The sequence below is a fragment of the Heteronotia binoei genome, chromosome 16 (genome assembly GCF_032191835.1).
Source record: "Heteronotia binoei isolate CCM8104 ecotype False Entrance Well chromosome 16, APGP_CSIRO_Hbin_v1, whole genome shotgun sequence".
In the NCBI taxonomy this organism is placed as follows: domain Eukaryota; kingdom Metazoa; phylum Chordata; class Lepidosauria; order Squamata; family Gekkonidae; genus Heteronotia; species Heteronotia binoei.
The window spans coordinates 42,560,311-42,588,092 of record NC_083238.1 but is presented as its reverse complement, the minus strand read 5'-3'; the positions used below and the strand labels follow the sequence as shown (position 1 = coordinate 42,588,092).

At 49.2% G+C, this 27,782-nt stretch overlaps 1 protein-coding gene across 1 annotated transcript in view; it reads right to left on the bottom strand.

Annotated features, from left to right (window-relative positions):
- LOC132585220 (adenylate cyclase type 10-like) overlaps positions 1-27,782 on the bottom strand; it is a gene marked incomplete at its 5' end in the record, with an annotated part of 95,188 nt that overhangs the window by 52,198 nt on the left and 15,208 nt on the right. The window contains 12 exon segments of the mRNA XM_060257026.1: positions 717-1,000; positions 2,152-2,238; positions 4,122-4,314; positions 7,498-7,651; positions 14,524-14,579; positions 15,965-16,151; positions 17,214-17,290; positions 18,074-18,195; positions 20,504-20,695; positions 21,184-21,272; positions 24,233-24,329; positions 25,798-26,003. Of these exon segments, the coding sequence (XP_060113009.1) occupies positions 717-1,000; positions 2,152-2,238; positions 4,122-4,314; positions 7,498-7,651; positions 14,524-14,579; positions 15,965-16,151; positions 17,214-17,290; positions 18,074-18,195; positions 20,504-20,695; positions 21,184-21,272; positions 24,233-24,329; positions 25,798-26,003 (1,744 nt within the window).

The following is a 27,782-nucleotide window of genomic DNA, read 5'->3' as shown; positions in this document are numbered from 1 at the left end:
GGAGAGAGGTTGAAAGAAAGCAACTAACTTTAAATGCATTTTCCAAGCCACCAGCTGGCTTGACTTGGAGAAGTGATTTAAAGAGACAAATGCCTTCTCCAAGTCTGCTAATGGGGAGATAGAGGCTTAAGAGAGCCACACAATATGTGTGAAAGAACCAAATGTGGCTCCCGAGCCACAGCCTGGCCACTCCTGCTCTAAGACAAAACAGCAATACACTTTTGTTTGGGTGGTCACAACCTCTCCACGCAATGAGAATTGAACAGGTAACAGGTAACCTGGGCAACCGTTGGCTGGAGAGACCAGATAATGACTTCCATTTTTACCTTGGGCCTTCTTCAAGAAGTTGAGGGGGGGTTCTCCTCCATTTTATCTCATATTCAGACCCATGGAGTAGGTTAGACTGAGGAAGACTGACCCAATAGCATCCTATGAACTTCACAACAGGGAGACTATTTGAACCTTTCCAGAGGCTTCTTTTGTAGCAGGAGCTCCTTTGCATATTAGGTCGCACCCCCCTGATGTAGCCAATCCCCCAAGAGCTTACAGGGCTCTTAGTACAGGGCCTACTGTAAGTTCCGGGAGGATTGGCTACATCAGGGGTGTGTGGCCTAATATGCAAAGGAGTTCCTGCTACAGAAGAAGCCTTGCGAGTCCTTTCTAGTTTTTCTTTTCTCTAACCCACAGACCACACTGATTTCCCGCCCCCTACTTACGTTTCAAGTTCCCTGGCAATGCTGACCACCCCCAGGTCCTGGCAGGCCTTCTGAGCAATCACAGTTGGGGTCAACTCCTTCAATTTAACATAAGTGTTTGCCATGCTGCCCAGGATTCGAGCTGCAGTGGAGCAGAGTATTAGTCCCTTTAATTCGGAAGGAGACAAAGACATGACGATGAAGATGGGGATGGACCTCAGCAAGTTATCCAGAAAGTCCCAGGAGGCAGGATCGATGAACTGACCTTCATCGATGACAAAAATAATAATTTCTTTCTCTGCTGCCTAAAAGTAGGGGGAAGGAAACATCAAAACCTCCCCAGAACGAGGTGATTTGACCATCAGGGAGTTCCCATCTCCAACTCAGAGCCAAAGTAGACATCCAGAGCGATAGGAGTCGGCAGGGGTGGAATTCTAGCAGGAGCTCCTTTGCACACACCCCTGATGTAGCCAGTCCTCCAAGAGCTTACAAAAAAGAGCCTTGTAAGCACTTGGAGGACTGGCTACATCTGGAGGTGTGGCCTAATATGGAAAGGAGCTCCTGCTAGAATTCCACCCCTGGGAGTCAGATCACAGGTGCCTGATCTGATTCGCAGTCACAGGTAATAACTCAAATGATGATGATGATATTGGATTTATATCCCACCCTCCACTCCGAATCTCAGAATGGCTTAGAATCTCCTATATCTTCTCCCCCCACAACAGACACCCTGTGAGGTGGGTGGGGCTGAGAGGGCTCTCACAGCGGCTGCCCTTTCAAGGACAACCTCTGCCAGAGCTATGGCTGACCTAAGGCCATTCCAGCAGGTGCAAGTGGAGGAGTGGGGAATCAAACCCGGTTCTCCCCGATAAGAGTCCACGCACTTAACCATGACACCAAACTGGCTCTCAAATAAAGTAGGTTTGCTCAACTAAAAAAAAACCCTGCTGCTTTGGGCTCTGGAAACTGTTTTTACTCATGGAAATGGCTGCATGCATTAGGGTTGCCGGGTCCAATTCAAGAAATATCTGGGGACTTTGAGGGTGGAGCCAGAAGACACTGGGGTTGGAGCCAGGTTGTGACAAGCATCATTGACCTCCTTTTAAATGCCTTTCTTCCTCCTCAGGTTGGGAAATATCTGGAGGTGGAGCAACCAGGTATTCTGGAGAAATTCTACATTGGGGAGAGCAAGTTTTGTTGAAAGGGAAGAGTAGAGCAGGAATTGAGGGAGGGGAGTGACTGCAGCAGGGTCCCAAAGCAGCCATTTTCTGCAGGGGAACTGATCTTCACCAGCTGGAGAGCCAATAGTGGGAGATCTCCAGCCACCACCTGGAGGTTGAAGCAACCAAAAAAGAGTCACCTGGAAAGTGAGACTGGAGGGAAACCCGGAGGCTCCGTGTAGGCATGCTACACGGAGCCTACAGGTATAATACCATGCATGAAGAAAAGCTCTAACCTTTGCAAGGATCTTAATAAGAACTTCTTCCAACTTTGCATCCCTCTGTTCATTGTCCATTTTAGAAACCTCTTCTGAAGCAGGAAACTTGTCCAGGGGAGGGAAAAAATGCAGTAGTTCGATTAATGAGATGAGAAAAATCTCCTTCAGCTCACTTTGAAAACACTTGGCTTTTCTTTTTCCCTGTTGTAAACTTGAGTGATTTCAAGTATGTTCTTCTAAAAGCTCTTGCCAAGAAAACTTAACATATTTGAAACATCTCCCATTCCCTGCCAATGCCTCTCCTTCCCAACCCAAATCCACCTGATCCGATCAGGGATGGAATTCTAGCAGGAGCTCATTTGCATATTAGGCCATACCCCCTGATGTAGCCAATCCTACAAGAGCTTACAAAAAGAGCCTTGTAAGCTCTTGGAGGATTGGCTACATCAGGGGTGTGTGGCCTAATATGCAAAGGAGCTCCTGCTAGAATTCCATCCCTGGATCTAATGAGGGGAAGTAATTGGTGCTGAGATAATAATGCATGGGATGGAGAAAGTAGAGAAAGAAGTACTTTTCTCCCTTTCTCACAATACAAGAACTCGTGGGCATTTGATGAAATTGCTGAGCAGTCGGGTTAAAACGGATAAAAGGAAGTACTTCTTCACCCAAAGGGTGATTAACATGTGGAATTCACTGCCACAGGAGGTGGTGGCGGCTACAAGCATAGCCAGCTTCAAGAGGGGATTGGATAAAAATATGGAGCAGAGGTCCATCAGTGGCTAATAGCCACGATGGATGGATGGACGGACGGACAGATAGATATAATTTTTTTTGGCCACTGTATGACACAGAGTGTTGGACTGGATGGACCACTGGCCTGATCCTTCATGGCTTCTCATATTCTTATTGGATTTATATCTCGCCCTCCACTCCAAAGAGTCTCAGAGCAGCTCACAATCTCCTTTACCTTCCTCCCCCACAACTGACACCCTGTGAGGTGGGTGGGGCTGGAGAGGGCTCTCACAGCAGCTGCCCTTTCAAGGACAACCTCTGCCAGAGCTCTGGCTGACCCAAGGCCATGCCAGCAGGTGCAAGTGGAGGAGTGGGGAATCAAACCCGGTTCTCCCAGATAAGAGTCCGCACACTTAACCACTACACCAAACTGGCTCTTCTTATAAGAAGAGCCCTGCTGGATAAGACCAGTGGTCCATCTAGTCCAGCTTCCTGTCTCACACAGTGGCCAACCAGGTCCTCTGGTGGCCCAACAGCAGGAAATAGAGGCCAAAGCTTTCCCCTGATGTTGCCTCCTGGCTCTGGGATTCAGGGGACTAGTGCCTCTGAACATGGGGTTTCTCCTAGGTCATAGTTGCCATTAATAGCTAGACAGACAGACAGACAGACAGATATAATCTATCTATCTGTCCATCCATCCAGAGCTTTTTTCATAGAAAAAGCCCAGCAAGAACTCATCTGCATATTAGGCCACACCCGATGCCAAGCCTGCAAGAACTGTGTGTTCCTGCTAAAAAAAAAAAAAAAAAAAAAAGTCTTGTGTCTGTCTGTCCATGGCGCAGGGTGGTAAAGCTGCAGTACTGCAGTCCAAGCTCTCTGCGCATGACCTAAGTTCAATCCCAGCAGAAGCTGGGTTCAGGTAGTCGGCTCCAGGTTGATTCAGCCTTCCATCCTTCCAAGGTCAGTAAAATGAGTACCCAGCTTGCTGGGGGGAAAGTGTAGACAAAAGATCTGCCATAAAAAACGTCATGATGCAACGTCACCCCAGAGTCGGAAACGACTGGTGCTTGCATAGGGGACTACCTTTACCTTTTTAGTTGTAATGAGGCAATTATATTGGGGGCAGTGGTGTAATTAGGCATTTCACGCAGAATGCTGGGAGTCACTTTCCTGCCACCCCCTCCTAGTGATCAATAAATCGTGGTAATGAAGCCCATGCCTCTTCTCCCACAATTGCTGCACACTTACAACTTTACCTTAACATGAAAGAGCTTGTTGAGAAGGCAAAAATAGGGGACTGTTACTATCGCTTGGATTTTGTTCATAAGGATGCGCTGTCGGGCATCGTAGGTCTTGCAGGTGTCAATCCCCAGGAATATAGCCATGAGCGTCTGGATGGTGAAGAAGCTCTGCGACCCGTTGATCTTCCCTAACTCCATAGCCACGACCCTGCAGGAATACCGAAAAATGGGAGCTGACTTCATTGAGGGGACAATAACAAAGCAGGAAATGAAACAGAGTCCAGTGGCACCTTTAAGACCAAGCCAAGGGGTCTCATTGAATGTATGTACGAGATTTACGTATTGCGTGCATCTATAAAAAATGATGTCCCAATGCGGGCCAGCGGCTTGGGAACCTCCTAGGCGGGGGAATCCCTGCCCGGACCAGGGGCTTGGCAGCCCTTTGGGATGCCGGTGAGCACTCTTAGGGATAAGCAACTTCTTTCCTGCTCTTTCTCTTCCTCCTTCCCCCGCACAAGATGAGGCAGCGGGGTGCTCCTCTCTGCATCCGTCCCCATCTGCCAGATAGATCACTTAGGATCTGTCTCTTTCTCTTAACTTGCACTATCAGACGTGTATTTCTGTAATAAAATAGTTATTGTTTGGTTTCAACTAGAAATAGTGGCTCCGTCTAACTTTATAACCTCATGGCCTGTTCAGATTCCATACAAACTACTGCTGCGTTAAAGCTATGGGCGCTCTGCTAACCCAGAGGATCTGGACCTATCAGAACCAGTACCCTTCCCAGCACTAGGAGGGGGAGAATAATTTCCTCGCATTGGAAATAGTTAATATAGCAAAGACCATGTTTGTGCAGGAGAAAGCACAGCTCAGTTACACAACCACTTATCTTTTCACGCTCCTAGATCAACCTAAAAATTTGATTCGTGTTCAATCTGAACAGAAATGCTTGGCTCAGGTTTGCGATAAGCAGGCCTCAGATTCAGCAGAAGCTCACAGGAGCACAGCTCCTGAACCCTTCTGAGGGTCCCCCCTCCTCCTCCCCACCTACCTGGTCCATTGAATAGTAGGTGCAGTTGCATAACAATCCCTGGATTAGGAGAACAGCCAGCCAGCCAGCCAGCCACCAGGGGCTTTGCCACGCCCCCAACAGCCCTCATTGACCCCCGGAGAAGCCCGCACCACCATTTCTCCACTTCTTATGGGATTTTGGGTAGTGGGTGGCTTGCTAGCCTTTTGACTGTGGGGGTGGCTCAGGAGAGCCCCAGGAGAGCAAGGCCTGCTTGGCTGGATGGATCTCTAGCTAGCCTGAGCAGGCCTCGCTCACCCGGGGCTCTCCTTTCTTGCATCCGGTTGCTTTTAGATAGGGGAGGGCGTATGCTAATGAGTTTATTTATTTATTTTATTTATTTAGTAGGCTTATATTCCGCCTTTTCCCATAAACGGGCTCAAGGCGGATCACAACATATAAAAATAACAATAAAAACCTACATATCAAAGTTAAAACACCGAATTAAAATTAACAGTAAAAAAATAAATAAAACGTACCACCGGCAGACAGGGCACAGCATATCAATAACCAGTTGTAGGCCCACCTTAAACGATGGTAATAATAATAGGATAGCTGTAATAAAGCATGATGTCACCACAAGGGAAGCCAAATGATGGAATAATAGGATGCCCGCTGCCTCAACCATAGGCCCGGCAGAACAGCTCCGTCTTGCAGGCCCTACGAAATGGCAGTAATTCACGGAGGGCCTGGATCTCTACAGGGAGCTGATTCCACCAGGCAGGGGCCAGGACTGAAAAGGCCCTGGCCCTGGTTGAGGCAAGTCGGACGTCCTTAGGGCCAGGGATGCTCAGGATGTGTTGTGTAGCTGATCTCAATGACCTCTGGGGCTTATATGGCGAAAGGCGGTCCCTCAGGTATGTTGGTCCCAGGCCATGTAATGCTTTAAATGTCAGTACCAAAACCTTGAAGCGGATCCGGTACTCAATAGGTAGCCAGTGCAGTTGGTGCAGCACTGGCTGAATGCTTACCCATAAAGGCAATGCAGTTAACAGCCGTGCTGCCGCATTCTACTGGAGTTTCTGGATCGGCCACAAGGGTAAGCCTGCGTAGAGCGAGTTACAGTAATCCAACCTGGAAGTGACCGTTGCATGGATCACAGTAGCTAAATCCTGGGGGGACAGGAAGGGTGCCAGCTGCTTGGCCTGCCGAAGGTGGTGAAAGGCAGATCGAGCAACTGCTGTGACCTGGGCCTCCATTGTAAGTGAGGCATCCAGTATCACTCCCAGACTCCTCACCTTCTGAACTGGCGCAAGAGATGCACCGTCCAGGGTTGGGAGTCAGAGGTCCAACTCTAGTCCCCCACGGTTCAGGTACGGGACCTCTGTCTTGGTTGGACTGAGTTTCAGCCAGCTTTGTCGCAACCATCCAGCCACGGCTTCCAAGGCCCCGGCCAAATGCTCCAGAGTGATGTCTGAATGGCCGTCCATCAACAGATAGAGCTGGGTGTCATCCGCGTATTGGTGACAGCCCAGGCCAAAACCTCGAGCAATCTGGGCAAGGGGGCACAAATAGATATTAAACATCATTGGAGAGAGAATAGTTCCTTGCGGTACACCACACTCTAGTGGGTGTCGCAAAGAGGTCTGCTCACCAAAGGTCACCCTTTGTTCCTGACCATGGAGAAAGGAGAAAACCCACTGTAAGGCAACCCCCTGGACTCTTATGTCGGCAAGGCGGTGGGTCATTAGATCATAGTCGACCATGTCAAACGCTGCTGAAAGATCTAATAATAGCAACAGCGCTGACTAGCCTTGATCCAGATGCCTTCTGAGGTCATCTGTGAGGGCAACCAAGATAGTCGCTATGCCATGCCCAAGGCGGAAGCTGGACTGGAAAGGGTCGAGGATAGAGGTGTCCTCCAGGAAAGCTTGAAACTGCGTCACCATCGCTTTCCCAATTACCTTACCCAGAAATGGAAGATTCGAGACTGGGAGGTAATTGGCCGGGACCATTCAAAAGCGGACATACCACTGCCTCTTTGAGCCTAACTGGGAAAGTCTCTGATGACAGGGACAGATTAATAATATCAACCAGAGGGTCCCTGACTTCAGCACCACCTGCTTTAACAAGCCAGGATGGGCATGGGTCTAGAGGACAAATGGTAGGCTTCCCTGCAGTCAAGTTATGCTAATGAGCTCCACCACTTTTTTTTTTAACAAAATGCCCCCTGGTGATAAGAAAATACTGTACCGCTATGATCGGTTACCCTTTGACCAGATCTGAGTCCGGCCTAGGGAGTGATCGCTGGTTTGAGGAACAGAATGTGGGTTTTCAACATGGTTTGGATTATGTTAACAAAGTGAGAATAAACACACTAACTTTCGGCCAACCCCTTGCCCTAGGAAGGCAATTTCAGCCATCAACTGGCTTTTCCCGTATCCAAAGAGGCCTTCATACAACATGATATGGCTTTTTTTGGAAACTTTGAATTTTTCCAGCGAGACTTCAAAGAGATCTGTTTCTCTTTTCCTACCTGGGGAAAAACAACAAAGCAAGTGAGATGTCTTTAAAACAGCAGCATAGGTAACATTTGCTGAACCCCCTCCCCATTCCAAAGCTCCTGCTAATGCCACAGGGGTCTTGGAAGTGATCTCCCATTTCTTGCTCCCATTTCAGTTCCTATGGAGACTGGTCTCTATAGGGCAGGGGTGCTCAAACTTGCTTAACATAAGAGCCACATAGAATAAACATCAGATGTTTGAGAGCCGCAAGACATGAATGTCAGATCATTGAGAGCCATGAGGGAGGGAGGGAGGGAGGGAGGGAGGAAGGACAATGGATTGGGGAGGGAGAGGTGAAAAGGAAGCAATTTTAACTTTAAAAGCATTTTCCGAGCCACTGGGCTGGCTTGACTTGGAGAAGTGATTTAAAGAGACAAATGCCTTCTCCAAGCCAGCCAACGGGGCAGTGGGGGCTTTGAGAGCCACACAATGTGTGTGAAAGAGACACATGTGGCTCCTGAACCACAGTTTGGTTACCCCTGCTATAGGGTATAACGGAGAATCAATCTGTGAGTATCTGGGACTCGAGGCGGGTGTGTGTGTGTCTGTTTTTGAGGTAGAGGCACCAAATTTTCAGCATAGTATCTGGTGCCTCTCCTCAAAAACAATCCCCCAAGTTTCAAAAAGATTGGTCCAGTTCTATGAGCCCCAAGAGAAGATGCCCCTATCCTCCTATTTCCAACGAAGGGAAGGCATTTAAAGGGAGTGCGGTCCCTTTAAATGTGATGGCCAGAACTCCCTTTGGAGTCAAATCATGCTTATCACACCCGTGCTCCTGGCTCCACCCCCCAAACCCCCAGATATTTCCTGAGTTAGACCAGGCAACCCTAGTGGCAGTGGATGCCAGGAACCACTCCAGGCCTTGCCACAGTGCTTTGGCCCCTGTTGTGGCAGTGGAGGACACTGGGAGTTGCTCTGGGCTCTGAGTGGGTCCCAGACAATGCTGCTGCTGGGCTTCCAGGATCAGGAATGGGGCTTGCAAAGTCTCAGGAATGGGGGCGGGGATGGGATTCCCCCCTCCCAAATTATGTAGGCCTCCACTTGTGTCCGTCCAGTTATAAGGGTATTCGAATATAAACTGTACCACAGACAAAGTAGCATGTCTATCCTTATCAGGCAAAATATATAACAGATAATAATCATGCAAACAGTGAGGAAGCCTGCTCAGTAAAGGCAGTGTAAATTTAGGCCTTGTAGATAAATACAAATAACAACTAAGTATAGGGTTCTCATTCCCCTGTCCCTGGCGAGGTTTCCCCCAATTTTGGGGCCTCCAGCTTGACAGAAGAGGGAAGCCCAGTCCCTGAAGAGCTCCATTATTTCTTGACGTGATGACATCACCTACAAGTGATGTCATTGCACTGGGCACATTGCATGGGGGGGCACTCTAGCATTTGGGATGAAAAACTCTATGGTACCATAGAGTTTTTTACCCAAATGCTAGAACATTCCCTGCATGGCGTGACTGACATGATGATGGCACTCCTGGGTGATGTCATTGCACCGCACACACTATGTGTGCGTGAAAACAATTCCTGCTGGCAGCCAGGTAAGACCTGGCAGCACTAACTAAATACAAAACGAGGTGAACAAGAGCAGAATCTCTACAGGTGGCTAATACCTTTGCAGCAGCCTGACAGTTCTACAAGCCGTAGAGCAGGAGTGTCAAACATCTGACCTGGGTGCCGAATCAGGCTGCAGGAGGGTTCCTATCAGGCCCCCGAGCAACTGAGTGTCATCTGCTTCCTTCTCCCTCTCTCTTGCTTACTTCTGTGAAACAGCTTGTTTTGCAAGGCTTGCTCAATTGCACAGAGCAATAGAGCAAAACCTCTATTTTTTCTACTGGCTGAGGCTCCTCACTTGGGAAAGAAGGGGGGGGGAGGAAGAGCTTGCTTTGCCAGGCTATCACAATCACATAGCTACTGAGGCAGACCTCCCTTCTATTGGCTGAGGCTCCTCCCCCTCCTGATCCCCTGGGGCGCAATACAAAGAAAGCACTTTTAAGACCAATGAGTGCTAGTGTTTTAAGCACGTTTTAAGTTTAAACAAAACCTTTAATCTTTAATTGTGTTTGTCTGTGTCCTTTATACAGTTTATATCTCTGCTATCTAATCTTAAAAAGGTACACATATGGCCCGGCCCAACAAGTCTCATTTGTCAGATCTGGCCCTCATAACAAATGAGTTTGACACCCGGTGTAGAGCATTTAGTCTAGCCAATTGATGGAAAATTGGAACTGTTCAAAAAGTAAAATCACTAGGGCAAAACAGGAAAAAGAGGGGCTGAACAGGAAAAAGAAGGGCTGAAATGTGCCCCCCCCAAAGAGGGGGGCAACTTCTTCTAGTCAGCCTTGGATAATTAAACATGGCTGCATTTGCCTAGCAATGTTTCTTAAGTAACATGTGAAGGCTAGTAGCATCAGATGGGATGGCACAGTCTAAAACGGCAGTCATGGCCCAAAAACTTTCATGCTTGATGATCTCTCTCTTTCTAGCTGTGTCTTACCGCCCAGTGAGGTTAGAGCTGCCTCATGGACAAATCCCAAACAAGATTAGGAGAAGCGATACTTGGTGGCTCAGGAGTCACATGTGGCTCTCTGCCATGCCACCGGCAGGACTTCTGAACACTGTCCCTCAATGTGGCACTTGCTCCATGTTTCAAGATAGTGGACAAGACCTTTGCCGAGGGGGGGGGGCACCTTCTAGTTGGCAGGTGGTTTCCCCCCTAGGCTGGCCATAATGTCTGAAGGCCAGCCAGGGACACCTTTGGGGGGGGGAAGGTAGGGGTGTGCGCACGCAAAGCGTGCGCGCCGCCGGAAACAGGAAGTGACGTCACTTCCGGTGACGTCATGCCACAGCCGGAAACAGGAAGTGACATCACTTCCGGTGACATCATTTTCCCCACACCACCTGCCGGAAACAGGAAGTGACATCACAGCACTTCCTGTGACGTCCCCAAAAATTCCCCAAATATCACCGCCGGAAACACCAAGATTACTTATAGAGAGGGAAAGGGGGAAGTAAAGTTAAATGAAACTCTTTTTTTACTTTTTTCAAAGTGAGAAGACTAGAGAGAACGGGTTCCATGCTGAGAAGCCAGTCAGATTCCAGTGAGATTCCAGTGAGACTGTGCTGCATAATGCAGCCTATTTATTTTGTCCTGTTTGCTCTGTTGGCTCTATCTGCGCCACCTTCATCACTTTCGGGGTGTGGATCCCCCAGTGGGGTGGTCTCCCAACTCCCTCCGCCGGCTGTTTCTAATAGCCCTGCGCCCCCTCTTTCATTTGATATGTGTCCCGTGCGGGTGCCACCCTCCCGCCGGGAGATGCCGCAAAATGAGTCCCCTTGAGGCTTATGGCGGCAGGGCTCGGGGGAAGCGAGCTAGACTGCTGTTCTTTTGAGGGGTTATAGAGTGTTTCGAGCCCGTCCCTGTGGCATCGGTCCCATCGTTGTGGGACCCAGGGGGCCGGCGCAGCGGCACGCCGAAGCAGCCTGTCACTAATAACACAGGTCGAGATGCAGGACAGGAACCCGGAAGTGACCGACAGGCTGCTTCAGCGTGCCGCTGCGCCGGCCCCCTGGGCCCCACAACGATGGGACCGATGCCACAGGGACGGGCTCGAAACACTCTATAACCCCTCAAAAGAACAGCAGTCTAGCTCGCTTCCCCCAAGCCCTGCCGCCATAAGCCTCAAGGGGGCTCATTTTGCGGCATCTCCCGGCGGGAGGGTGGCACCCGCACGGGACACATATCAAATGAAAGAGGGGGTGCAGGGCTATCAGAAACAGCTGGCGGAGGGAGTCGGGAGCCCACCCCACTGGGGGATCCACACCCCGAAAGTGATGAAGGTGGCGCAGATAGAGCCAACAGAGCAAAAAGGACAAAATAAATAGACTGCATTATGCAGCACAGTTGAGAAAGTGCCTTATCCCATATACTGATGAAGTAAATACAGGATCTGAGAACAAAATTGCACAAACACACAAACACAAAGCTCCCTTACACTGAATCAGTGCTTGGGTCCACGAAAGTCAGTATTGTCTAGTCCAGTCACAAACACAAAGCTCCCTTACACTGAATCAGTGCTTGGGTCCACGAAAGTCAGTATTGTCTAGTCCAGTCACAAACACAAAGCTCCCTTACACTGAATCAGTGCTTGGGTCCACGAAAGTCAGTATTGTCTAGTCCAGTCACAAACACAAAGCTCCCTTACACTGAATCAGTGCTTGGGTCCACCAAAGTCAGTATTGTCTAGTCCAGTCACAAACACAAAGCTCCCTTACACTGAATCAGTGCTTGGGTGCACTAAAGTCAGTATTGTCTACTCCAGGGGTGGCCAGAGGGAGGGAGGGAGGGAGGGAGGAGGGAGGGAGGAAGGAGGGAGGAAAGAGGGAGGGAGGAAGGAGGGAGGGAAGGAAGGGAGGAGGGAGGGAGGGAAGGAGGGAAGGAAGGAAGGAAGGAGGGAGGGAAGGAAGGAGGGAAGGAAGGAAGGGAGGAAGGGAGGGAAGGAGGGAAGGAAGAAAGGAAGGGAGGAGGGAGGGAGGGAAGGAAGGAAGGAGGGAGGGAGGGAAGGAAGGAAGGAGGGAAGGAAGGAAGGGAGGAGGGAGGGAGGGAAGGAAGGGAGGAGGGAGGGAGGGAAGGAAGAAAGAAAGGAAGGGAGGAGGGAGGAAGGGAAGGAGGGAAGGAAGGAAGAAAGAAAGGAAGGAGGGAGGGAGGAAGGAGGGAGGGAAGGAAGGGAGGAGGGAAGGAAGGAAGGGAGGAGGGAGGGAGGGAAGGAAGGAAGAAAGGAAGGAGGGAGGGAGGAAGGAGGGAGGGAAGGGAGGAGGGAGGGAGGGAAGGAAGGAAGGAAGGAGGGAGGGAAGGAAGGGAGGAGGGAGGGAGGGAGGGAAGGAAGGGAGGAGGGAGGGAGGGAAGGCGGGAAGGAAGAAAGGAAGGAAGGGAGGAGGGAGGAAGGGAAGAAAGGAAGGAGGGAGGGGAAGGAGGGAGGGAGGGAAGGAAGGCCGGCTGCCCCCTCCCGCCAGCAGCCCCCCCCCCCTGCTTACTTACCTTGTTCCAGGGCGGGGTGGCGGCCTCTCCTCCGGCCTGCTGGTGCTGCTGGCGGCGGCTGCGGAGGCCGAGGAGGCGGCGGAGAGGCCGGCGCTGGTCTCTGGAGGGCCTCCAGGGACCAGCGCCGGCCTCTCCGCGGCCTCTGCTGGTCGGCGCTGGTCGCTGGAGGCCCTCCAGAGTCTCTGGAGGGCCTCCCGGGACCAGCGCCGGCGCCTCCGCGGCCTCTCCGCGGCCTCCGCTGGTTGCTGGAGGCCCTCCAGAGTCTCTGGAGGGCCTCCACCGACCAGCGGAGGCCGCGGAGAGGCCTCCGCTGGTCGGCGCTGGTCGCCGGAGGCCCTCCAGAGTCTCTGGAGGGCCTCCCGGGACCAGCGCCGGCGCCTCCACGGCCTCTCCGCGGCCTCCGCTGGTCGGCGCTGGTCGCCGGAGGCCCTCCAGAGTCTCTGGAGGGCCTCCCGGGACCAGCGCCAGCGCCTCTGCGGCCTCTCCGCGGCCTCTGCTGGTCGCTGGAGGCCCTCCAGAGTCTCTGGAGGGCCTCCAGCGACCAGCGGAGGCCGCGGAGAGGCCTTCGCTGGTCGGCGCTGGTCGCCGGAGGCCCTCCAGAGTCTCTGGAGGGCCTCCCGGGACCAGCGCCGGTGCCTCCGTGGCCTCTCCGCGGCCTCCGCCACAGCCGCCGGGCCCCGCGGGCGGGCGGGGAAGGCGGCGAGTGAGAGAGGGAGCATCCCTGCGCACGCGCAGGGATGCTCCCTCCCTCACTCGCCGCCTTCCCCGCCGGCGCCCGCGGCCCACCGCCTCCAGGGCTGGCTAAACCGGGACCTCTAATGGTCCCGGTATAGCCAGCCCGGGAGGCGGGAATAGGGGGCCAGAACCGGGACATTCCCGGGTGCCCGGGACGGTCTGGCCACCCTATTCGGAAACAGCTTCCAGAAGAGGTACAGGTGTCATTGCCTGGGGAGTAAATGTGGCTATTTCCCATTGGCAACAATTACACATGTGGCTCTCTGTGAGGCACAGGGTAGCAATGCAGTTAGAAACAAGCCCTGCTCAATTTCTCATATGGTGATGAAAGGTACTGCGTTTCAGCAGACTTATGGTCAGGGGTTTTTGTAACAGGACTCCTTTGCATATTAGGCCACACCCCCTGATGTAGCCAATCCTCCAAGAGCTTACAGTAGACCCTGTAAACTCTTGGAGAATTGCCTATATCAGGAGGTGTGACCTAATATGCAAAGAAGTCCCTGCTACATAAAAAGCCCTAGTGACCTTGTAAGGTTTTCAAGGGAAGAGACAAACAGATGTGGTCTGCCATTGCTGGCTCTGCATACCAATCAAGGTCTTTGTTGGTGGTCTCCTGTTATATATGTGGACTCAAGGGAAGAATTTGGGTGTTCCTGCCGGGCTCATACGCTTGGGGACTTGGGAACAAAGGGCTGCAGGATTCAAATCCCTGCAGCCCAGGGCCAATCACAAGCCCCCACCGGTTTGAATGACCCAATAACGTGCTTGCGCGGGAATCCAGAGATGTAGATAAGTCTGGCCCGCGCCCCCTAACGCCAGTCTTGTAATGTGACCTTATACTATGTCACTCCTATTAAAGAGCTTGTTATCACTTACTCTGAGACTCAGCCATCCACAGAACCCGCTATATTATATCTCCCATCCAAGTTCCAACCAGGGCTCTGACTCTGCTTAGCTTTGAGATCAAGCTAGCCTAGGTCATCCAGGTCTCATATATCCCCTTGTTTTTCTCTCTTTCTTTCTCTTATCTACTATCATCTCAGGATGCTAGAAATTCACCTACCCAGTAAAGGATACTCTTCATATCTCTGCTTGGTCAGATATGCCTTGCCAATCATTCTAAAAAGAGAGAGCAAGAAAAGAGAGTGTCAGCTTATGTTTAAGTCTCATTGGCTATGCCTTGCAGTAGAAATTAGATGATCATGCAGGGCTATTTTTTTTTGTAGCAGGAACTCCTTTGCATATTAGGCCACACACCCCTGAGGCCCTGTAAGAAAAGCCCTGTAAGCTCCAGGAGGATTGGCTACATCAGGGGTGTATGGCCTAATAATACATAGGCATTTCTGCTACAAAGAAAGCCCTGAAAGGATGTTCAAATGTCCAAGGGCAGAATAAAATTCTTTCCCAAGAGGGGGAAAAGTCAGAATGAGTGGGGCATCTTTGAAGTGAGCAGAGCTTCTCCCGTGGAATTTTGGGAACAGCAGTATCTGAGGCTGCCTGAGATACTTCAGAATTCCACATTACTTGCTGAACTGTTAAATAACAAAAAAGAAAGTTGAAAATCAAAACCATCAATGCTGGAGTCAATATTGTTCCTGTATTTTTTTTTTTTTTTTAGGGAAATCATAATGCTTTCTAAATAGAGTCCAACAATAAAAGAACCAGTCCAATTTCATTTTGGATATGAGCTGTCCTTCTGGGGATCCTCTTTCACATTCATAGGTCCAGTAGACTTGAAGTGTCAATTCTTCTCTCGGCTTCCTCTGATTTTTAAATTATTTTTAATATTCTTTTAGTGGAACGCCACTGCCAATTTCTATCTCATTACATATACTTAACCCATTTTCATTTTATGTATTCTTTTTTTCTAATGGCAAACTAGAATGATGTTTATAATGTATAGATTGATGTGGATAAGTAAATTAGGTGGACTACAACTAGGAAATACATGTCCTTTTGTGATTCACCTAGATTTGCAGAAACACCAACTGGCAGGAAACTTTATTACCTTTTATGGCTATAAAGGCCAAATGACCAAGCCACACTGTTTCATCATGTGATTACAGCCAGTTTGCCCTCTTAATCAACAAACTGCATGTATTTCAGCCCACAATACCCGATCCCCTTGTCTGAAAAAGTGTGTTTTTAGCACACAAAAGCTTTCGTTCTGAACTTGGTTGGTCTTAAAGGTGCCACTTGACTCCTGCGTTGTTCAGCTGCTTCATACCAACACGGCTGTCCACTTGGATCTGTCAGCTTTTAGTTGCATTATGATTTTTGCCTTATGTTGCATTATGATTTTTGGACAGTAGCTATGTTGTGCACTGGATGGTTTTCTAATTGCATTATTGTATCATATTGTAATTTATCGTGAATTGCTGAGGATTATTTAGATTACACAGATAAATTATTTTGTACACGGAGAGACTTTGTTGTTTTTCTCAGTCACTGCACCTCCGTGGTCCCTCTACTTCCTGACAGCAATAAAGGGAGGTAGCACTTACGTTTTCTCAGTGACAAAGTATTTGTAGACCGGCCCAGGGTTCCGAATGCCTTTCATCTCGGCTAATGGGAGCTCTTTAAAGAAATAGTACGGCAACTTGGATTCTGAGTAGATGACCTCATCGCAGGTCACTAATCCCGGATAGTACATCATCATCCGGGCAGCCAGGTTCACTTTCCGACCAATGACTACAATAATGAGACAGAGTCGATTGAACTGATGGTCCCAATCAGGCACTGACACATTAAAACATTTGTTGCTGCTCAGTTATGCATGCAAGCAGGACCAAGGGTACAGCTGGATTACCCTAATCAGCTAGGGTGACTTTTTTCTTGAAAAGCAACTAGAAGAGAACTCCTAGGGCTATCTGTGCTTCTGCTGTTGAAGAGTAACATGAAAATAACAGAAGAAGAAGACAAAGAAGAGGACAAAAAAGATGGATGAAGAAGACGAGGAGGACGACGACATTGGATTTATACCCTGCCCTTCACTTGGAGTCTCAGAATGGCTTACAATCTCCTATCCCCACAACAGACACCCTGTGAGTTGGTGGGCCTGAGAGAGCTCTGAGAGAACTGCTCTTGAGAGGACAGCTCTGTGAGAACTACAGCTTGCCCAAGGCCACCCAGCTGGCTGCATGCGGAGGAATGGAGAATCAAACCCAGTTCTCCCAGATTAGAGTCTGCACTCTTAACCGCTACACCAAAGTCATGCAGGTATAGGGAGGCGGGAAAAGTCAGTGTAACAGGTTGGGAATCCCCAGCAGTGAAAGGAAAGGGTGGCTGTCCATTGAATCCCTAGCTGGGTGTGGGAAGATTCATAGAAGCAGCCTATCAGCAGCCAGAGAACACAGCACAGATGAAAGATGAAATGTGGAGGAAGGGGAGGGTTAAACCAAAAATGACTCTCAGGCAACCCCCCAAGGGGTGGAATTCTAGCAGGAGCTCTTTTGCATATTAGGCCACATACCCCTAATGTAGCCAATCCTCCAAGAGCTTACAAGGCTCTTTTTTGTAAGCTCTGGGAGGATTGGCTACATTAGGGCTGTGTGGCCTAATATGCAAAGGAGCTCCTGCTAGAATTCCACGTCTGCCCCCTCCCATAAGCGTGACAGAGGAAGTTTGTTGAAATGCAGGCCCAGATGGATGAATGAGGAGAAGCTGCAGGATTTCAGGTGGGGGATAATCATTCTACAATGCCCAAAGGTTACCTTGAATGATGGAAAAGGAGACAGCCCACAATGATTGTACCTGTATATTCATGTCTGACATGATGGCCAACTACTCCACAGAACACTGTCCCGCTGGTGACTCCAATGGAGACGACCCTGGAATATCAGGAGGTCAAAAAGAAATTAACCTTGGAATGCCCCCAGTACTGTACTAAAAGAACAGAACTAAGAACAAACGGGGGTTTTTTGGAGCAGGAACTCCTCTGCATATTAGGCCACACCCCCCTGATGTAGGCAAGCCTCCAAGAGCTTACAGGGCTCTTAGTACAGTAATGCTTCTCCCAACCTTTCAATTTCATAACTTTTTCAAATATTTGGGACATGTGTTTTAAAAAATGAATCAGCCTGCCCTGCCTTAGCTTTTAAAAAATGTTTTAACCATCAAAGTTTGTTCATCATTATCTGTCTAAGGAATATGTATTACTTTGGCATGGCAAAATGGGTGTGGCTTCCCTAATTATTTAGTTCTGGTATCTCTGGATCCCAGGAACTTAGCAGCCAGTGTGTGGCCGGCTCAGTACTGTTCTTGTCAAACATACAGCTGAGGTTACGAAAGCTAAAGGTGAACATAGCTGAGATCGTGATCATTCAAAGTAAGTTACTACCTTAGACCAATTCCCCACTAGCTTTATGCCGCTCTCACGTTCCTCTTCTCCGCGGGGCTTCCGGCAGATTTCACACTATCTGGAACTCGCTTTGCCTTTTTCGCACAGCAAACAGAAACTGGTTTTTAGAGGATCTTGTTTGCTGTGCAAAAGAGGCAAAGCAAGTTGCAGCCCCGGGGCAGATAGTGTGGAATCCAGTGGAAGTCCCTTGGAGAAGAGGAGAGTGAAAGCGGCATAAGGCTAGTGGGAAATCCGCCTTACTTTACTGACTTACTTTATTTTCATGAGAGACATCGCACAGAACTTGTGGATTTTATAGGCACAGTCAAGGGCCTCTGTGCCTTCATTCGCCTGCTTATCTCCAGGGAGACCGAATATGCAAAGGAAAGTGCAGCCCTTTAGGAAGAGGAGAGAAAGAAACATAAGAAAGAACTGACTCAAATAACAGCTATGTACCATCTGCAAAGGCTGTGTTCGTAAGCCAGATTTATATGGATGGCTATACTGGACAAAGGGGTGAGGAGGATGCAGCCCACTGAAACATTAAAACTGACCGGTCATTAATATTGCCACTGATTTTTCTTTTTTCAGTAATCCATTGATTTAAATTTTATATCCAAAGATGCAATCCAGAGCACGTAAGCAATGCACTAACAACCGATAGCTCACAAAGGAGAGGAGACAACTAAGAGAGGGGATAGGATGATAATTTTCAAGGACTCAAAGGGCTGTCATGTACAGGATGGTGAGAAGTTGTTTCCTGTTGCCCCAAAATGGCAAATCAGAACCAGCAAGCTGAAATTAAATTAAAAGAGTTTTCAGCTAAACACTAGGGAAGAGTGGTTCCTCAGTGGAACAGGCTTCCTCAGCAGATGGTGTTCTCTGCTTCTTTGGAGGGTTTTAAACAGAGGCTAGATGGCCATCTGTCACCAATGGTGATCCTTAGGCAGATCATGAAAGGGAGGGCAGGAAGGGTTGCCCCTTCTTACACTCCTAGGGAAATGCTGTTAATCACTTTGAGGTCAGGATGCAATTTTCTTCCAGGTCAGTTTGGCCAGGGAACCTGGAGGGTTTTTGCTGTCTTCTGGGCATGGAACAGGAGTCACTGGGGGATAGGGTTGCCAAGTCTCCTGCATCCCGGAGTGGGGGACTTTCGCACATGTGACGTGATGATGTCACCTGGAAGTGACATCATTGTGCCGACAACGCTGTGTGTGGCTGCTCTACGTATTTCTGGGAAAACTCTATGGTTTTCCCAGATGCTCTAGCTGTTTGGGAGGGGAAAAATTCTATGGTACCTGTTTTTCCTCCTAAATTGCTAAAGCGTCCAGCAAAACCATAAAGTTTTCCTGGAAATGCCTAGAGTGGCCGCTGCGCACCGTCACCAGCGTGATGACGTCACTTCCAGGTGATGTCATCGCACCGGCGACGTAGGGGGAGGTCCCCCCGCCGGCCCAATGTGATATACATGTGCCACACACAATGCATGGTGATGGGACTCTTTTGGGGGCAGGGATCCCCTCAGCAACCTCCTCTTTGCCAGCAGGTTGGGGCCCACCAAACCAGGGGATCCCCCAGCCACAGCGGGAACTTGGCAGCTCTATGCACAACTTTGGTGCATGCATTCTTTTGGATGACAGCCAGAGACCTCTTCCTTGTCCCCATTTCTATATATTCATTTCTATCTCGATTTCTTCCATGCGTATCGCAGAAATCCCACAGCATTACAGGTCCCCCTAAGAAATCTCTTGCTTCCACCAGAGGGTTAATGCACAAAAGCTCACACAGGACTTGTTGCTCAGAGAGCATCTGAGGACTGAGAATGCAAGTTGGTTGGGTGGCCTCGAGCCAGTCATGATTCTTTCCACCTGACCCTACCTCTCAGGGTTGTCGTGAAGGGGAAACGGAGGAGAGGGCAATGAAGTGAGCCACTTTCTGGCAGGATATAAATGGAGTGATTCAGTGAAAACAAAATCAGAATGGGGTGTCCCAAAAGCTGTGGCAGAGCACCATTACAGGAAAATATAAATGTTATAAACACAAATACATTGTAGGCAGTGTTCCCTCTAAGCTGAGTTAGCGTGAGCTAGCTCACAGATTTTTAGCCTCCAGCACACACATTTTTGTCTTAGCTCAGGAAAAATGGCCCCAGAGCACAATAATTTATGCAGGAGCTCACAACTTTAATGCCAGGAAGTCACAAAATAGAATTTTTGGTCACAAGACTCCGCAGCTTAGAGGGAACATTGATTGTAGGGTTTAAAAAACCCCAAAATAACAAAAGCAATATCTCCTTCTTTAAGAAAAGAAGGCCACTGGGTAGGGTTGCTGACTTTGGGCTGGGAAATTAGTTGTGTTTGTCTGTGCCCTATATAGTTATGTCTCTGCTATCTGGCATTACGTTTTATGACACACGTGGCCTGGCCCAGCAAGGTCTCATTTATGTCTGATTTGTCCCTCATAACAAATGAGTTTGACACCCCTGTTCTAAACGATGCTCCCCAAGTGTACCCCCTTAAAGAAATTAATTTTGCCCTTTGGTGGAGTGATGAGGGAAACGTCACATCAGTTCGGAATGTCTTATTAGCTGCTACAAGAAATTAGGAGAGGTGGCAATCAGTGTCACGTCCCTTCCGAACAACCACTAAAATGCCCACAGTACCTAAATCGACCCCTAAATCAGGATGGGGAAAAAAACCCTTACCTTGTCAAACATGAAGATTTTGTTGATCTTCCCTCTGAAGGGGTGTACTGTCTCTGTGATAAAGGCATTGGCATCCTGAAGGGCCTTCGTCAAATGATATATATTGGCGTTTTCGTGAAACTGCAAGTTTACAAAGACGGTGGTAACTGGGCGGAGCTCTGATAAGTACTCCAGTGGCTGGGCATCGTCAATCTGAAAAACAGGGTAATCTCTCTCTCTACTGCCTGTGATCCTGAGGAGGAATAAGCTTTTTTATTCCACCACACCATAGGGTTCCCAGCCTCCCACTGAGGGTGGGGTTTCCCCCAGTTTGGAGTCCCCCCCCCCCAACCCGCCAGTAAAGAGCTGGCTGGCAGTGGGATCTCCACCCCTGAAGAGCTCTGTTGGTGCCTGACATGATGACATCACTCAGCAGTGACATCATCACCCCTGACACTTCTTATGGGGGCGATCTAGCATTTGAGTTAATAACTCTATGGTACCACAGAGTTTTTAACCCAAATGCTAGAGCATTTCCCGTGCGATGTGCTCGGCTCATTGACGTAACTTCCGGGTGATGTCATTGCGCCATGCACCCTTGCTGGGAGCCAGGTTAAGTCCTGGTAACCCTATCACACCGCGGCTGTTCCTGTTTCACAAACACTCTTTAAAAGTAACAGTTCAAGCTCTCACTGAAGCACCTTCTTCAAGACGTTCCTCGTCACAAATTTTCTCAATCCTTTCTCAAGGGCTTTATTTGGAGCCAGTGCTGATGCGGTTCTCAGGATGTCTAGGGATGAAAAAGAAGAAGCTTTCAATGAAAAAACTAAAGGGCAGCACATACAGAACAGGATTGGAGCGGGTAAGATATTCTCTTCTAGTCTGATACAACTTTTTGCCGGTTACTTGTAAGGTTAAAGTCTTTCTGGTTGGCACTGATGGGTAACGAAACCTGTGACTTCTGCATTAAAAAAAAAAAAAATCTGGCAGAATCCTCATGGTGCGAAACATTCAGATTTCATGAAAAATTGAAGTATAAAGAATATACCTGTTTCCTGCTCCTAAAATGGGGCAATGCCTATTGGGACTGTGCATTGCCTCCTGTCTCAGACTTGAGAGGTGGTACCAAGGAGAGAGGTCAGGACACGCAGAGCATCCTTTCCCTCTTGCTATCTGATCCTTTCCTTTGAAGCAGAATGCTACTCTTCAGAACAATTTCCTCTGCTTCTGCTCTCTCTCGCTTCTCTCATGCATGCACACAAAGAAGGTGCACGTTGCGCTCATCTTGCACCACAGAGGCTGGGCATGTATTCAGCATCCAGCACCATCGAGTTAGCTAGAAAAGGTCACCTCTCTCTGTCTCTTACCTGCACTTTCCAGAATGTATTTCCTTTAATTAAAAGTTAATTATTTGTTTTAGATCTCATTACTGCCCCTGTGTAACTTGGCTGCTGCACCTAGTCCTAGCTTTCCTACTCTAAAGCTTTTGAGCATTCTGCTACTTTTCCCATGGTTCTTGGCAGCAAGGCCGGCAGGGACTCCTTTGCACATTAGGCCACACCCCCGATGCCAAGCCAGCCAGAATTGTGTTCCTGGGCGTTCCTGTTCAGAAAAAGCCCAGTTTCCCTGCCAGTGCCAAGTCCAGAGACTCCAACAACGCCATTGTGCCTGGCCCTATGTAGGGATGGACCAGGGGGCTTCTATCAAGGCTGTGGCTGTGTTGGTTGCAGGGCCGGCTCGCCAACTAGGCAAACTACGTGGTTGCCTAGGGCGCCAGGAGGAGGGGAGTGCCAAATTGGGCTTCCCCCCCTCCTGGTGCCCATGACAACTGCCTAGCTTGCCTGCCTGCCTCCCCCCCTGCCATGGCCCCCCACCACCGCTGCCTGCCTTCCGGGTGCTGCAATGCAGTGCCCTGCTCCATCCCCTCCTATCAGAGCGCACGAAGCTGCGCCAAGGCTGGGTTTTACCAGCTTCGATGCAGCCAGCGTGCCATCTAATGCTTTGAAGCTTGTGCAGGAGAAGGCCTCACTCCCCCTTACTTCCGGTTCCAGGAAGGAGGGAGAAGAAGCCTTCTCCAGTACGGGCTTCAAAACATTAGATGGTGCGCTTGCCACATCAAAGCCGGTAAGACCTAGTCTCGGCGTGACGCGGCTTGATCTGATGGGGGGAAATGGAGCGTGGCACTGCATTGCAGCGCTGGGAAGGGAAGGCAGACCACGATGTGGGGGGAGCTGAGCCTTGTCACAGGGGGAGCGACAGAGCACGGTGCTGCATTGCGGCACTGCAAGGGCCGGTGGGGGGCAGGAAGGCAGCGGGCAGGAAGCCTGCCTAGGGCGCTATATGTCCTCGGGCCGGCACTGGCTAGTTGATGCACTAAACTCAGTGGGAGCTTTGCTATAAGCTGGCAAAGAAGCAGATATTCCTCTGGTGGGGCTGAGGGGTGCGTAGGTCTGAAATGCAAGCATGGCTTGAGGAAGGGAAAGTGAATGGATAGGAAAAGTGCAAGCCAGGGGAGGGAAGAGAAGGGAAAAGGCACCGTTGTACCTGTACAAGTGAAGGAGCCAGAAAATGGTGGAGTCAAGTGAGAAGATTAAGCGTGTGTGTGTGTGCGTATGTGCTGTGAAAACAGAGTGTGCAGAAGTCATGCTAAAGCAGCACTAAGGATCAGCATTTCCACTTAACAGCAGCACTGGTGAGGCGTGAGCAGTGTGCATTTGTGTTTGAAGCTATAACTAAGGGGGGGCACTGTGGGTACAGACACAGAGTGTTGGACTGGATGGGCCATTGGCCTGATCCAACATGGCTTCTCTTATGTTCTTATGGCTGCTTTGAAGGGTGGACTCTATGGCATTGTACTCTGCTGAGGACCCTCCCCTCCCCAAACCCTGCCTTTTCCTGACTCCACTCCAAGAGTCTCCAAGTATTTTCCAACACTGATCTGGCAACCCTACCACCACCTGGTGGAAGATGCTCCCACCTGAGATCAGGGCCTTGGGAGACCTATTGCAGTTCTGCAGGGCCTGTAAAACAGAGCTGTTCCAGCAGGCTTTTGGATGAGGTGGTGGACCGTCAACTAGGTGGTCCTTCCTGCAAAAAGCTGCCCTACCCATCGGCCCATGCAAAGCACTAATATTATATAACAGGGCTGGCCAAACTGTGGCTCTTTCACATGTATTGTGTGGCTCTTGCAGCACCTCCTCCACCACCCCAACAGCTGGCTTGGAGAAGGTATTTGTCTCTTTAAATCACTAAGCCAAGCCAGCCAGCGGTTTGGAGAATGCATTTAAAGCTGCTTTCTTTCCACCTCCCTCTCTCCCTGCCTTCCTTCCTGCTCTCAAACATCTGACATTCATGTCTTGTGGCTCTCAAACATCTGACATTTATTATATGTGGCTTTTACATTAAGGAAGTTTGGCCATCTCTGTTCTATAAGTTTGGCTTTGATCCTGTTACAATCTTCTCCATCTAATGTTCTACAATAATATCATCATACTTTGCCATCTTTTCATTGTTTTTGGGAATTTATTGTATTAACTGGTTTTTTCATGTCTATCTAATTCTGATGTTACCTACCCTGAGCCCACTTGCAGGAAGGGAGGGATATAAATCCAACAAATAAAAAATAAATTTGTGTTCTGAGGAACGGGATGGTCAAAACTAAATAGGAAAACGGTATGGACAGACAGTGAGGTGCCTTGAGAAGGGCCCAGAAAATTCTGCTTGTCAGAATGTTTGATGGGGATGTCTTACCAAGATTGTCAGAGATGTGATTGTCCTTCAGGTGCTCTGTGCACCTTTCATAGAATGCATCTTCATTGTCCGCAGGGACATCCTTAAGGTACTTAAGCTGGAGGTGAACAGAATTAGTGTTATTTATCAAAATTCACTCCTGTCCGTCTACTCCAGGGGTGTCAAACATGCGGCCTGGGGGCTGAATCAGGCCCCTGGAGGGCTCCTATCAGGTCCCCGAGCAACTGGCTGCCATCTGCTTCCTTCTCCCTCCGTCTTGCTTCTTTCCACATCACAGCTTGCTTTGCAAGGCTTGCTCAATTGCACAGGAACTACAGACCAAAACCTCTATTTTCTCCATTGGTTGAGGTTCCTCCCTTGAAGAGGAAGAGGGGACAGCAGGACTTGTTTTTTCAATCTCTCTCAATTGCACAACAGCTACTGAGCCAAACCTTCCTTCCTTCCTCCTCTGGGTCCCCGAAGGAAGGAAGGAAGGAAGGAAGGAAGGAAGGAAGGAAAAAGCCAGCGCTTCCTATGGAGACCGATTTGCATAGGATATAATGGAGAATTGATCTGTGGGTATCTGAGGCTCTAGGGGGGCTGTATTTTGAGGCAGACACACCAAATTTTCAGCCTAGCATCAGGGGGTCCAATTCTATGAGCCCCAGAAGAAGGTGCCCCTATCTTTCCTTATTTCCAAATGGAGGGCAGGCCTTTTAAAGGTGTGCGGTCCCCTTATTTATTTCATCTTTTTCGCTTTATAGCCCACCCTTCCCCGAATGGGCTCGGAGTGGGTAATAACAGTCAGTCAACACAGTCGAAATCAGATTCATATAATAAAACCATATAACATTCTAAAAAAGAAACTCTGATTCTGCAGATGGTGGTCCCAGGTGCCTCCCCTCCTCCCATACATTCCCCAGCTGGTATAAAGCAGATGACTTGACAGAATTATTTCACCGGGGCCCCTGCAGCAGGGAGGACACAGATTAACTGCCTCAGTTGAAGGTCTGGTGGAAAAGCTCTGTCTTAGAGGCCCTGTAGGGTTGCCAAGTTCCGCACAGCCTCTGGTGGGGGACTTGCGCGTGCAGCACAATGACATCACCCAGAAGTGACATCATCACACCAGCGACACCACACACTGGCCGCTCTAGGTATTTCCAGGAAAACTCTATGGTTTCCCCAGACGCTCTAGCAATTTGGGAGGTAAAAACTCTATGACACCTATTGTACCATAGAGTTTTTCCTCCCAAATTGCTAGAACGTCTGGGAAAACCATTGCGTTTTTCCGGAAATGCCTGGAGCGGCCAGCACAATGACATCACTTCCAGGTGACGTCATTGCACTGGCCTAATGTGGGCTGGCAGGTTGGGAACATCCAGGGTGGGAAAACTCCCGCCTGGCCCGGGGGCTTGGCAGCCCTAAAGCCCTGTGATGGCCAGAACTCCCTTCAGAGTTCAATCGTGCACTTCACACCCTTGCTTCTGGCTCCACCCCCAAAGTCCCCAGGTGTTTCCTGAACTGGATCTGGCAACCCTACCGGCAAAGGCTGTTCCTTACAAAAGCCCAGCTCTCTACACGCTCACCTTGACAGCTCGTTCATCCGGAATCTTTTCTATCACAAGTAATTTCCGCTGACAGAGCTCCCAACAGTTGGGTGACAGAATGATTTCACCAGCTTTTGCTAGGTTCTGTGCTATTCGCACCTCTTCCACTGCCCGGCCAATTACCACAAAATGTTGCTGCTTGTTGTCTCCCACAATAACTTTTGAGATGTGGCCTGCGGATACCCCTGGCAAGACAGAAATATTCATTGTGGAATCTGACCAGTTCTTAAAAGGTTGTAGAATCATGTGCCTGGGCGATAAACTCTTGGTGACTTAAACAAAGCAACCTTTTCTTGTTTGCTTCCTCCCCTTTCATTTATGCTCACCCTCAGCGTTATGTGGTTCTAGTAACTGTTCAGTTGGTGTGTGTTTAGAATGGGGTGGGGAGGGGGCTTCTCTTTTTGAATTTAAAAAGCAATTTTTCTGCATACTTGGGAGGAAGAAGAAAAGAAGCAACTGGATTTATGCTCCACCCTTCCCTCAGAGTTTCAGAGTGGCTCACAGTCTCCTCTCCCTTCCCCTCCCCACAACAGACACCCTGTGAGGTAGGTGGGGCTGAAAGAACTCTGATTGACAGAACAGCTCTGACAGAGTTATGACTGTCACTCCAGCAGTCGCATGTGGAGAAGTGGGGAATCAAACCTAGTCCTCTCAGATAAGAGTCCACACACTTAATCACCACACCAAACTGGATATCTCCTCAAGCTTACATGAACCATGGATGGTGCCAATTTGCTGTGTTACTGATGGGCTCTCAGTCATCATTTGGTGTTAGACGGAGCAATGGGCTCAGTTCTTCAGACTTCCCATGAAATCATGATTTGTTTAACTATGGCTAACTTGGGCAAGTGATGCTCTGTATTCTTGGTGCTTGGGAGGGGCAACAGTGGGAAGCCTTCTAGTGTCCTAGCCCCACTGATGGACCTCCTGATAGCACCTGGGGTTTTTGGCCACTGTATGACACAGAGTGTTGGACTGGATGGGCCATTGGCCTGATCCAACATGGCTTCTCTTATGTTTGTGAAACCAGAATTTAGATTACAGACCATTGCTCAAGTCCTGGTTTGCCCTGACATATGGTGGTTTCATTGGGTATTACCAGGGAACAGATCCCAAGATCAGGATACCACATTCATACAGTACATGAAACCATAGTTAAGACTTGCTGAAGCTAATAAACCAACTTCAGACCCTGGCTTGATAGACTCTAATGAACCATAGTTAGTGGAGCAGCCTTATTTAGTTCAGCCATATTTTTCTCACAGCATTTGAACTTAGACACTGATTCAAGAGGCACTGATGATGATATGATACTTTTTTGCTTCTTCTCATTTCTTCATCAGCCAGTTTTTCTGCAGCTCCTTCTGCCTAATCACTCTGGAATGGGGTTCCCTATCTCAAGGTAGGGCCTGGAGTTCTCCTGGAATTACAACTGATCTCCAAACCACAGAGATCAGTTCCCCTGGAGAAAAGGGCAACTTTGAAAAGTCAGTCAGTCAGTCACAGTCAGTCACATTTTATTTGTATCCCGCCCTCCCCGAGCAAGCGGCTCAGGGCGGCTAACAGCATAAAATTCAATACATACATTATATAATAAATAACATTTAAAGACAAATTAAAATCCATAAAATTCTAAAAACATTAATACATTTAGTGCTATTCATCGGCAAGTTTACTTGGCAATTTAGTAGTATCAGCTGGTGAAGGCCATTTGGAACAGGATAGTTTTGCAGGCCCTGCGGAATTGTTCAATGTCCCGCAGGGCCCGCATTTCCTCTGGGAGTTGATTCCACAGCTGTGGGGCCAAAACTGAGAAGGCCCGAGTACGGGTACTCTGGAGTCTTACCTCCTTTGGGCCAGGGATAGTCAGCAGGTTCTTCCCTGCTGACCTCAGTGCTCTCTGGGGTTCATACGGGGAGAGGCGGTCCCTAAGGTAGGCAGGTCCTTGGCCATATAGGGCTTTA